Raw genomic sequence first — 13,142 nt, forward strand, 5'->3', positions numbered from 1 at the left:
GACCTTCCAAAGGGACACAAAGGCAGTGATTGGTGATTACAGATGGAGAATCATCATCGGTGGCGATTTTCTACCTCATCAAACGTGGCGGCAACGTGCGCAACTATTCTTCAACGGGAGTTCCATTCTTCACTTTGATTTGCAAGTTGAAATAAAGCCATTTGAACACGTTGACGAAAACCTACATCAAAAGACGGAGCTGACGCGCAGCTTTCGCATCCAAAGATGAAGAGATTGTGACAAATGACGTCCCCCCCCCCCCCACTGACCTCCGGCGGTATTTCCACCGAGGCACGTGGGCCCACTGCCCAAGACGAAGCAAGGAAGGCGGAGGTCGGCAACATTCTCGGAAATGGACACCATTTTGTTCCTGCTCAGATAGAGAAAGAATGCAGACTTATAAGATGGGAAAAAAAGGCTGTCATTAAATGCTTTGTGTCGTTGTCACGGCAACCCCGAAATAAACCTTCAAACGCTCGACTCAATCGCCGCTTTATTTCTTTCCCCACACACATAATAGAATATAATCTCAAGCAAAACAATGAAATAGACAGACTGCTATAATCATACCGCATCAGTCTTTCTCTATTTGGCGCAAAAGTGTGAAAACGTACGTAGCCCCGATACAGCCCAAGAGAGAACAATTGATTAAAAAGACAAAGACATTGCGCAAACGCAGAAACTATTTTGTGGCTACCAACATGACTTTGTGCATACGAACGACTACACGGCGCGTACACAATACAAAGCGGTCACGGCCTCTTTGGGGTCACTTCAATGAGCAATCTTTTCAATGTCGAAAGGTCCGAGACGAGGATTGTCACAGCCGGCCGGGGACAGCGTGATGCACTTTTCAAAGGTTGGGATCGGTGAAAAGGACATTGGAAGAGGGAAAGAAAGAGGGTAATAATCAGTCGTGTTGTTTTGCAATGTTATTTTTTTCATCAAATGTCACGTCTGAGGTTGTGTCGAAATGCTCTTTCACGTGAAACACGACATGACGCACAACGACTGCTCAGCTTATGGAGACTTTGAAGCGCAGCTGCTAAAAGGCCAACACCAAACAACGCGCAGCCTGAAACAATCACCGCAAAAATGTGCTCAAACACGCCGCCGGAAGTACAAAATGAGGTTTTTTTCTCCTTCAAAATAACAACACATCATATATTACCTCGACAGTAAATCCTACCTACGTGACGCCATCATCACATTAATTTAAGCTGTTTGTACATAAGGCTGTGGTGGAAGACAGAACAAAAAAAACAAAAAAAAAACAAAACTGACCTGTCAAAGTAATCAATAAAGATCACCCTCCACTTTTGGACTGAGAACGGCCACGAGGCACTGTGGAATGAAACACGGCAAGAAATGAGCTCCTCACATTTTTCACATTTGAGTGCTACGATAGTTTGGCGCTTTTTAGCTAACCACTTGCTCGACAGATCTGGAAAAATAGAAAGTGCAAGGCACCCCCCCCCCCCCCCCCCCCCCCTCCAAAAAAAAAAAACAAAACGGGTGTGCTATACTACAAAACTGGAATGGACATTGTGCCCCCTCGAAAAAAAGACAAAGGATTGATTTTGTGAGCATCATTTGTTGAAGTGTCCAAAAGGAGACCAACGCAGATGTTTAGTTTTGCGTTTCTCGTATGTCCTGACTTGAAATTTGGCGTCGTTTAAAACATTGACAGGAAGGCTCCGAGCTGACGCTTGAAACAAATCATCGCTGCCTTTTAAAAGCCCTAATCGACATCCGAGGCATCGTTGTCCGATAGATGGTAGTTTGACCCCTTGACCCGGATGTATTCCACCTGTCGCCCCTCGTCGGCGTCGGACGCGCCGCACGAACACAGCCGGTTGTCGAAGAGCGCCTCGATCTCCTCCAGGCGGCGACCTTTGGTCTCGGGCAGGCAGCCGTAGATGAAGATGAAGCCCAGGAAGGCCAGAGCGGCGTAGAGGAAGAAGGCCCCTGGAGGGGAGGGAGAAGCCGCCGTCAATGGCACACGGCACGACTACGCAAGAACATCGCGCTCCTGACAACTTGGGTTTTTGTTTTTTTTTTTTTGTCACCCTTCAACAGCTTTTTTTGTTCTAGAAGCTGTGATACGGAACATCCCGAAAAGTGAGAGACTTGTCACGGGTGGAGACGATGAGGAGGCGACTTTGGCCTCCACATGCAACGTCTCATTTGCCCGCTGGAAAGTCGCCGTCCGTCGAGGCCATTCATTTCGTGGGAATGTTCAAGATCTGAAGCTGTTTCTGCTTTCCTTTTCAGACCACAAACAATTGTGTTCTTTCACAGTTTTTCACTTGAATGGCAGCACTTTGATGGACGTGGGAGGAAGCGGGAGATGTGCAACCACGCATGATTTCACCTTTTTTCAAGATCAATGATCAAAGCCGCGGGGCAGCTGGGTTTTTCCGATCATTCCGATCACAGATTTCTTGCCGGTGCCGCGAAAGGTCAATTCAAAAAAGCCGCTGATAAGCGAGCGTCCGTCCCAGGTAGGAGGCCTCCATTAGCATTGAACAAGTCATTGCTTGGCCACGACAATCATTGCAGAAGATGGACGTTTTGTGGAAGCTTACCGTAGTAAGTGAAGTAGCGGGCCAAATGGAGGAAGGTGAGCGAGACCAGGACGTTGAAGGTCCAGTTGACTCCGGCGGCGCAGGCGTTGCCCGTGCTTCTGGCCCACAGCGGGTAGATCTCAGAATTGATCGTCCACGGCATGGGGCCCATTCCTCGAGTCAACAAACATCTCGCAGTGAGCCTGGAAACGCCGATTTGGACGCAACGGCCGCATTCAAATCGATTGCGTCTGACCTGGTGCGAAAGCGGCCAGGTAGAACATCAACCCGAGGAGGACGAGCCACGAGAAGGAAGTGGGGCAGTAGTTGTAGGCCCAGTAAGTGTGCTCTCTCATCCCACTGGAATTCGAACACCTAGCAAGCACATCGAGGAGATCCGTTCGGGCGAGCCGCCGCACCCGAACGGACCTTGACGCTGCGACTGACCTTCCCCACTCCGCCTGCTCGGCGGAGGCCCGACTGACCGGCACGCAGGAGGAGGTGAGCAGCGCCGAGCCGTTTTCGCGGTAGCAGAATCCGCAGGCGGGGTCCAGCATGCACGGCTCGCACAACCTGCGATCGCCAAGAAGACGGATTTACCCCAATCGGAAGAAGAAGAAGAAGAAGATTGCTACCGTGAAAATAAAGTAGCCAGGACGACATATAAACACGTGACCGACAGTTTCGTATCTCAAGGTGCAATTGTATTCCTGCAGATGTATTTTTCTGACCTGTGATTGGCCGGACACAGCCAATTAGCGCGTCCATATTTGTACGCCTCGTCGCTGGAGTGGAGGGTGCGCACCTGTTTCTCCTCCACAATCAGCCTGGATTTCTTTTCAAGGACTTTCAAATGTCTGTATGAGTCCTGATTGGTTGGTTTGTTGGCCTTTTTTAGAGTCGCGCTTGCTTCGATGGTTCATTGTTGTCATCATAACGCTCGCTATGCGGCTATTGGCGATTTGTTGTTCTGATTGTATCATTTGGTCGTGTGTATTTTTGGGGATTCAAGATGACTGTCTTTGCTGTTGGCATCCCTTTTTTTCCACCTTCCATGTTGGCCTTTCCTGGTGCTAGCGCTTTCTGTGAGCACTTTGTTGGTCCTTTGTTTTGTTTCTTTTTCTTTCTGTCGCGTGATTAGTACGAGTTGACATTTGCGGTCTGCGCTTTATAATTGCCCCGTTATTGCACCTCGACATGATTACCGGGAGGCACCGTGGATGAGAAGGCCATAAAAAGACTTGATGGATTGCCCATCCAGAAATAAGACAAACTATTCCCAAACATAAAGTTTGACATCCACAAGGGGCTAAATAGCCTTCAAAATATTGCTTGTCTCTTCTCTTTCTTCCGTCATTTAGTCACCAATACTTTGGTTATACAGTTAACATCCGACTTCTGACCGTTTGGTCGAAACGGAACTCGGTCCGAAATGGGATGTTACCTGTATCTTGGTGTCACTATGGCCACGCGCAGCTCAGAAAGCATTTGTTTGAATGCGCCTTGGTGAACGCACCCGCTTTTAGTGTGGAAAAATACGCTCGCTCCTTGTTATCCTTCTACTCACCGATACTTGAGGCAAGTCGTGTTGGCCATGGAGGGCTCCAACGGGCGGGAGGTGACAGCGGGACTGCGCTGAGCCGACAACAGGAAGCCCACCGCCAGCAGACACAAGCCCGCAAACGCGCCTGGAGGGGGAAACAAAAACAAAATTGGAAAAATACATCAATGGGCACATAGGTTGCACTTTTCTTGAATGATCGCGCCTTGAGTGGTTTGGAGAGTTGCACGCGACGGAGTTAGCATCTTACCCAGGATGCTCCCCAGGGTGAGCCTGCGCCGGCCCACTCTCTCCACCAGCCACACTCCCAGCAGAGTGAACAGGAAGTTGGTGAGCGTGGCGAGCCCCGCCAGCCAAATGGCCAGACGGTCATCCCGCACGCCCGACATCTGCAGGATGGTGGCGCTGTAGTACCTGCCGCAAACGCACACCGGCGAAAGGGAGACATGAACAAATATCTACAGTCCTCCTGCGCGTCAACGCCCAGGGACAAAGCGTAACGGTCCTGATTGTATTGTATTGTATTTTATTTTATTTTGCAATGGTATGCTCATGACGGGGTGTTGAATATGTGAGCTCTTTTTCCCCAAATGTATGCACAATGCTGTGACACGTTAGCCTGCAACCCGCTATATATTCATCCATGTAAATATATAGCCAAGCTCTCAGTGGAGAAGTGTACGCGCGGGGCCGAACAATGTCATTTCCTGTCCCCGATCAACGCCGGAAGCATGAAAATGGCCATTAAAACTCCCCGCAACTGCGGGTGATTGAATTCCTCGACTAAACGGCACGTGCGGGAGCCGTATTTCCCACAGGGGTTGACAGGGAATTAACTCTCCGATCAAAGAAAAGAGTCCAAGGTTTCTTATGCTGAATTGAATGCTGATGTTGTCCTTGAATTGGAGTGACAATGACAAAAACCCTGGCACTGGAGCGGACACACTTTTCCATATCGTCTGCCAGTTAATGAGTTCGTTTGCTGAGTTAATTAATAAGTCGACTTTTTGTTTTAAGAGTTCATCAGAGTTATCGGTCAGGACCCAATAAATATAAATACCATTGAAATTAAATGAAAATGACTTCTTCTTCTATTATTCAGGCAAACAATTGCACGTGATTTGACGTCGCTATCTGACAGGTTGTGTTGTATTGTTTCTTTTTAATTGATAATACGTACTCTGCTGCAAAAAGAGACGGATGGATCCTAGGCGTCATGGCGTGTTGGTCACAGGACGCCAAACGTACGTCTAATCAAAGACCTTCAATGTGCCAATGTTTCATTTGGCTTCACAGCACCCGCACTTCGGTCGCAGTCACTTTTGACACACACAAAATTCCACCGTGTGAAAAAAATACAATCAAAAACTAAAATAGGATGAGCACCCTCCCACTTAACCTATTGCCGTTCCTCTGGCGGTTGCCAGGCAACCGCACACATCCCCAGATTGTTGACCGAGCTCGGTAATATAGTTGATCTGGAAAGGGCGGCGAGACGGGCACAGATGGAAAGATAACAAGAACAAAACGGGGAAATGCGGTGGTGGCGGGAGCAAAAGTGCTTGGCTTTCTTTCTTTCTTTCTTTCTTTCTTTTCCCTGACGCTCAATCCAAATGACTCACATGACCGCGTTGATGCCGGAGAGCTGCTGGAACATCTGCAGGCCGCAGCCCACCAGGAGCGCTCGTCGTGTGGGGGCGTAGGTCACCATGCGCCAGATCACCGGGCCATCTGGAGACGGCAAAACAAAACAAAACAAAACAAAACCATTACATTCAGCCACAAGGAAACTAAGTGCAACTTTTTTTTTCTTTCAAAATCCTTCCTGGAATTCTCAAGCGTGACGAAAAAGGCCCATGAAAGCAATTTGCGCTGCGTCGGGCCCGCTCAATAATTGCCGCGCGCTCTTCAAATGAGCATCATTGAAGAGAATCCACTAAATCCCGTTTGTTTGTTTGTTTGTTTGCCGCCATTGGCCTTCCCGCCTCTCAGACCGATCTGCGGCCAGCGTGCCGGCGAGCCGTTTCCTCTGTGAACGCATCTTTTTGGGTCGCCCCGTATTTGTCATTTTGTTCTTTTGACTTCAAGATCCAGCAGCTACTGCATTTTGTAATTTCTACTTTGCTACTGTGGAACGTCCATTTCCCCGCCGCGAGACTAATAAAGGTACACCCAATCCAATTCAAACTGTACATTCACCACAAGGGAGCACAATCCCAATCACAGAGAATCATATTTCTCTGTCAACGGCTTTCCTGATGCATTCGTGTAACCTTTCTGGGAAACCGACGCCACAAATTAGAGGACAGAGTGTTCCCATCAGTCAATGTCCAGCCATGCCCTTTTTTCTTTTCTTTTCTTTTCTTTTGGCGGGGTGTGGGGGACATAGAGTCTATTTTCTCGGGAGTGGATGTGAGTCAGCGCAGCGTTCCGAAAGCAACAAATAGGCCCCGTCTCAGAAATCAACGAGTTCAATGGGATGAACTGTCAAGTTTCACAGCAAGAATGACAAGATGACGACTCCCGAGAAGGCCGCCGCCAGCCTCCTCTGCGAACCTTCCAGCCAATCACAATCCGGACACTTTGTGAAGGGCAATCAAGTCATTTCAACCTTCTCATCACAAAACGCTGAGAACATTGCGAAAAGTCACATTCGAAAAAACCATCACACAGAATAGAATGCAAATGGCTCAAAATTCAAGATGGACGTCCTGTCCAAATAACTATTGGCAGGTCGGCCATTTCTCTGAGAAGAATTCCATCATGATCAGATTGGTGATCCCAGTTGCTTTTGCACCTCCATCAAATCTTTAAGTGTGTGTGTGTGTGTGTGTGTGTGTGTGTGTTGGAGGGAAGGGATCAAAATGTGATTTTCATTTTCATCATTTGAGGTGAGAGGGGAAGAAAATGGAATGAAAAAATGGAGAGGGAAATGTTGTTGCTATGGTAACGGGCATGTCATCAGTGGAGCGCAATAAAAAAACACGTATGCTCACATGCACTTGACTTTTCGCACTTGGCCAATCACAATGGAGGATTTCAAGCCGAGTGTCTCACAGTCATAATTCATTTGTGCCCTTTTGTGATGCAAAACATTCGCCTTTCTATTCGAGATCGTTTCAACAATGGTGCGGAACAAGTGCTGTTCACGGTTCAATACGTCAAGAGCTAATACGCTAGCGTTAAGATCACACCATATTTTACTTTCATGTTGATAAAGAATAGACAGAATGCAAGTGATCATGTTTCAAAGTTTCATCTTGTTGAATTTAGGCTGACTTTGATGTGAACAGACTCAGCCTGTTAAACTGTCATCCTTGAGTAAGAGAGCTAAACCAGGGCGGAAAGGAGCATTTGGTACATTCCTGAAACAAGAAGCCAGCTGACAAATGTATCAGCTGATGGAAAGCCAACCCATTAAAAAGTCTACATTCTGTTAGTTTATGGATGCCGGTCCTTGTAAAAGAGAACGACTTGGATGTCAAGGGGTGTGGCTTTCAAATCAAGAAGGCGGTGTTTTAGCAATAGATCACTTGAATTTCCATCTCGTCTCAATAAAATGCTTGGCAGGGTCCGTAAGGGGTCAAGTGTCCGTCGAGAAGTACACACAGGGTGGCTTCATGAAAACTCTGCCCCCTGCCGGCAGTAAAGGACAATCTTCCTGTCTTCGAGCCTTTGTTCAAACTGTCCGAGTTGAGTTTCAAGGTTAGATTGAGGCCACTGTAGACTTCGGTCATGTTCAGACGTGTTTGAAAGAGCCCCGAAGCACATTGAGGGAACAACAAATAAAAGAAGTAGGAAATTAAAGCAGTAAATGAGGATCCCAACATAATTGGGCGCTGGAATCAATGTACTTTGCAGTCTAATTGCTTTGCTTCAATGCCTGCAACTTATTGACTACACAGTCGCAAACACACGCTACCTAATTACCGTTACAAAAACAATACAAAGAGACTCAAAGTCCTTCTCAGTCTTTCTTTTTTCTGTTGCCATCATGCAAATCAAAGCCAGGGCTGAATGGATGATCAAAACAACAACACACGATTCCGACACAGTTAAGTGGTCGGACTCCACCTGACAATACTGATGGAAACGGCAGGAGATGAAATGCCCAAATAAAGAAAAAAAAAAAAAAAAACAACCAGCTGAGCACACAATGAGCCTGTCGCCACTGTGCGCCACCGTGCGCTATGTGTGTGTGTGTGGACTGTATATAATGACGGTTCCTCTTGACTGCACGCCACGCAGCCCTTAGAGGATGTTTGGATGGCACTCTTGGCAGACACATGGTGTTCTCAGTTGTCAAGGTTGATAAGATATGGGATGAAAGTGATTCCCTCGTCTCTCTTCGGTGACTGGTCACAGCACCCGCGGCCATGTGCGCGTGTCGGATGACTGATGACTCTATTTTTGTCAAGGCAGTCAGCGCACCACCGTACAAGAATGAACGCAAGATGCAAAAACAGTGCATGACGTCGATTCCACTGTTGTGATGGCACTTTGGGATTGTCAATCCACATTTCAGGGAGGTTCGCTGGCACGTCAACAAGATCAGAGGTCAACAGCTTCCCCTCGCAAGAAGGCAGCAACAACCACATAAGGTGTCAGGTGCGCTGCCTTATATGTTATTTATTTTCTCTGCGATGGTTTTACAACCCCCTCCGTACAGAAACACGTTGAGTGTTTAGAAGGTGGCTTTATTGCCTTTCTGGAGTCATGTGAATGATGTTCCTTGTCAGGGAGAGGGAACAGAAGGAAACACTTGGCAGGAACATGCGCTGTATGCATCCATAGCGGACAGCGATTTCTCTTTGGAAGTGGAACTGTTTTATCTTGAACGGGTCACGATCTTGCACATCAAAGCCGACCAAAAGTATACTTCCGCTACCACAATTACGACCAACATGAGCCCTTTTCTGGACCCTGGAACCTGACCAACACGTGCTGTCCAATGTGGTCACCGCAGTCCCCGAAAGGGCCAAAACTCAACTCAATCCAGCCGAGATGTGACATAGGCATGAATGACTGCTTCAAGGTGCTCATGAGAAAGGATAGCTTTGATTTTAGACAACTGCCTGAGAAGAAAGAAGCTGGATTTCAAATCAGTGTCCACTTAAAGATCCAAGTTTGAGACTGTTGACTACAGAGAAGGAGCCAGTAGATCCACGTCTACAGGATGGGATGTACAAGGGTCACTGGGACCAAACACCATCACTTCGGTCTTCTTTTCATTGAAATTCTAGACATTTTGGTTTCCTCCAGGAAGGATAAAAGTGGCCTTAATGAGGACTCCGAAGAACATAGATCCGACAGTCATCCACATAGCAGGGGAAGGAAATAGCATGTTGCCTTAAGATGGAAGCCAATGGAAGCCGATAGAGAGAACAGCAAAGGCCCGAGAAGTGAGCCCGGTGGCACACCACACGACATTGGTGCAGGACATGAAAGTTCAATCCAACTAAACTGTACTCTGGTAGCGATTCCTGCGTGATACGAAAGGAAGCCTGTATTGACCTCACTTCCACTTCCACGAGTGAATCCTACTTGCTTTCAGGCTCACCTCCTCCGCCGTCCTTCTCCTCCTCTTCGATGCTGTTCTTGATGCTGTCATACTCCTCGTCGATGTTCTGGTTGCCCCGTATCTGGCTGAGGACGCGTCGCGCCTTCTGCGTTTGCCCCCGCCGGATGAGCCAGCGAGGGCTCTCAGGCAGGAAGAGGAAGCCCACAAACTGGAGAACGGCGGGCAGCACCGACAGGCCCAGCATGTACCTGGCAGGCGGAAACAAGCACACCTTCACAACCATTCTCCTGGACTTGCCGGATTTTGACAGGAAGCTTTTTAACGGATGGCTGGCAATTTCCTTGCGAGCGACGGGTGGCTCATTAAAATTAAACCCGAGGGGAGAAATGTCAAGCCTTAATTTAGACCCTCTGCTGGAAATGGCCTTCGCGATTAGTACAGCCCTGCCATTTACTGTACATGATAGAATAATATCAATGACTCCTAAACCGTATCCGGTAATACAAGGCTGACAAAGTCATTTTTTGCCGTGGCGGGGCCACATTGTAGTGACGGTTTCTTCTCGAGCATCGTTACGAATGTTTCATCCCCTCCACGAGTTGTCACATTTGAATGACTGTTATCGCACGCATCATGGAAGTTTCATTTGCTTTTGCGGGGCGAATAAAACGATGTGGCGGGCCAGATTTGGCCCCTGGGCCTTCACTTGGACACCCGTGCAGTAAAACGTGACGAGAATGCCGATCAACAGCAGGCTACTTTTGAGTTGCTACGCTAATGTTCGTGCTTTAGAATCTTGAATGGGACAGTCATTCGATGCTACGTCGGTACGTGAGCCCGCTTGAGTCGACCGTTTCATCCTCACGGCCCATTCTGGAACTGATAAACTCTGATAGGACTATTTTGTGTCTCATAACCATTTCAAGGACAACGGCTACGACATGTCATCAGGTTACAGAGTGCATGAAAGGGCTAAATACAAACTCCATTGGGTTTTGAAGGCTAATCTAATCGAATCAAATCTACCGGTAATCTAATGTGATCTGGGATGTCAAATTGAAACGACAGGACAGAACAGGCTTACTGTATCGATGCCCTAGCACTCACGCAAAGCAAATTCATAGAATGATTATTGTGACCAAAAAAAAAATTAGCTTTCAACGTGTTCTGACAAAAAGACTGCTTGTAAATCCCCCAAATGACTCGCGAGTCAAGTAGATTAAGAGTGCTAAAGAGAGCATAAAACGACTCAAAAGGGGCGGCCGAGCGTGAAAATGTAAGTCGCGGAAGTGTGGACATTTCACAACCAAAAAGGCTTTTCTTCCGCTGCACCTTTTTTTCCATGCTTTCATTTATTATTCGTGGCCGACGCTCATCGGGGCTGATGTGGCAAGTCGTGCCTCGTAATGTTCAAGGTTGCCTCGTGGGTAGTTTGACATTTCCGGTAAGCTCCCGCGGCATTTGATAGATTGAGGGAAAAGTCGTGGTTTGAGAGCAGCTACGGGACGGCGTTCTGACCTCCATCCGTCACGCCGCACGTAGCTGAAGGCGCCGTCCACCAAGCTGGCGGTGAACTGGCCGCCGGTGATGAAGAGGGTGTTGAGCGTCACCAGCTGACCGCGCAGGTGCGGCGGCGACGCCTCGGCGATGTACACGGGCACCGTCATGGAGGCGATGCCTGCGCGAGGGAGAAACAAGCGAACATCTCAACGGGCGGGCGCTTTGTGTCAAGCCGATAGAATAGCGCACGGGAGCGCAAAGTGGGAGTCTGCAAAACAACAGAGGAAGGTGAGAGGAGCGCACTTTGGTTCTCCATCTTAAGGCCACGACTCAAACAAGAATGCGGACTCAAGATCTTCTCCGGCTTGATCTTGATCACTTCTATTAATAGCCTGCTTGCCGCGCGCCGCCATCATCATCGTCGTCGTCGTCATCATCCACATGATGGTTGCCCCCTGTTCCTCCCAACAACGTGCCCCGGCGGCCTACGTGGTGACCTGTTACTATGGCAACCCCATCTCAGGAAATGAGCCGGGCCACCTCCGGTCGGGCACCGCGTGGCGGCAGCTTTTGGCCACGACAAATCCGATAACGGAGCGACGGGGAGGAGGAGGATTTCACTTCTTGTTGACTTTTATTTCCCTCCGTGGGAGTCACGATTGGCTGGCAAGGTGGCGGCGGCGGCGGCGGCGGCGGACCCCGAAAAAGCAGGCAGGCAGGCTCTAGGAGCAGCGCGTCATTGACAAATTGGATTAAATCAAGTCAGCAGGAACAAAGTCAGCAGATAGCAAAAAGGTCCAAAATAGCAAACATCTTAATATGTTGATGATCACACTGTAATGTAACATTATTTTAAAGATGCTTGATTGATAGCTTTACATTCGTTTTTTGGCTTCAAAAATGTCGGACGACGGAAAATGTCAAAAGTCACTTTCTAAACGTAAACGTGGCGTGTTTGCTTTCAACATTTAGCTTGTAGTAGGCGTGCACATTCCACCGTGACGTCCCTGATCCACTGCTGAAAAGGATGCCTTGATCCTCCTCTTTTACCTAGAACTGCTTCATGTCACAAAGAGGGTACAGCAAGCGCTGAAGAATGAATGACTCTGTCTTTGTGTTGTCATATTATTTGTTATTGAGTGTTTGTTTTGTTTTTTGACCTCAAGACGGCGTCGCAAGAGTGGCTGCCTTTCCAGCGGCTCCTGTTTTTTCCTTTTTCGACTTCTTTCTTTCCTTTCATAACTTTGCCGCGAGACGAATAAAGGTGCATCCGATCCAATCAAAGTGAATTGCCTGTCACGGGGCAACTTGTGTTTTTTGGGGGTTTCAACTTGCAAAAGACATCAGCGGTCACGCGGTTGCTCACCCAGTCCGACTCCGACGACGAGCCTCCCCGCCAGGAGCGCCTCCTTCCCGGGCGCGGCGCTCAGCGCGACGCCGCCGACGGCGAAGAAGCAACTGGCCATCAGGATGCACGCCCGACGCCCGAACAGCCCGTTGAGCGAGGCGCCCAGGAGGGCGGCGGCGGCGGCGGCGGCCACGGCGCCGGAGATCAGCACCTCCTGCCACAAGGCGCTCAGCTCCATCTGCCTCTTGAGGAGCAGCACGGCTCCGGAGATGGCGCCGGCGTCGTAGCCAAACAGGAAGCCCCCCAGGGCCGAGAAGGCGGACAGGACGTAGACGAAGCCCGGCGTCACGTCTCGCATGAACTGCTTGCGCGCAGCCCTCTCCAGGTCGCCCGTGGAGGAGGGGGGCGCATCGCCGCCGCCGGACGGAGCCGTGATGAGACTCCGCTCTCCTCCGTCGCCGGGCTTCCTCCAGCGTTCGCCCAGCGGGTGGCTCATACTGCGCAGGTTGTAGTCATGCTCCGCCTGCTTTCGCGACATGGGGGACGCCTCGGCTCCAAACGCTCGACCAACGGACGCTTTTCCTCCACTTTGGAGCGTCAACCGAGCGGACGCAGCTGCAGCCAACTTGCGCGCATCTCCTCCCT

The 13,142-nt window shown here is 49.2% G+C and overlaps 1 protein-coding gene across 4 annotated transcripts; it reads right to left on the minus strand.

The window, feature by feature from the left end:
- Nucleotides 1-9: 9 nt before the first annotated feature.
- Nucleotides 10-13,046, minus strand: LOC148881451 (proton myo-inositol cotransporter-like). Of its 4 annotated transcripts, XR_016113718.1 has the most exons (13): nt 12,516-13,046; nt 11,168-11,327; nt 9,689-9,897; nt 5,751-5,859; nt 4,379-4,542; nt 4,135-4,255; nt 3,015-3,140; nt 2,824-2,942; nt 2,589-2,741; nt 1,811-1,968; nt 1,285-1,344; nt 270-370; nt 11-181 (listed from the first exon to the last, which is right to left on the minus strand). XR_016113718.1 is itself a non-coding variant. In XM_088989081.1 (10 exons), the coding sequence occupies exons 1-10, from the start codon at nt 13,033-13,035 to the stop codon at nt 1,742-1,744; spliced, it is 1,893 nt and encodes a 630-aa protein (XP_088845207.1). In that variant the 5' UTR covers nt 13,036-13,046; the 3' UTR covers nt 477-1,741. The 4 variants fall into 4 exon arrangements, 2 of the variants coding, with proteins under 2 accessions (XP_088845207.1, XP_088845206.1); XR_016113717.1 differs by having other exon boundaries at nt 10-181; nt 1,285-1,968; XM_088989081.1 differs by lacking the exons at nt 11-181; nt 270-370 and having other exon boundaries at nt 477-1,968; nt 2,824-2,927.
- Between the last annotated feature and the right edge of the window lie 96 nt (nt 13,047-13,142).

Source organism: Hippocampus bargibanti, linkage group LG22 (assembly GCF_051943395.1).
Source record: "Hippocampus bargibanti isolate YZ-2025 linkage group LG22, ASM5194339v1, whole genome shotgun sequence".
NCBI lineage: Eukaryota > Metazoa > Chordata > Actinopteri > Syngnathiformes > Syngnathidae > Hippocampus > Hippocampus bargibanti.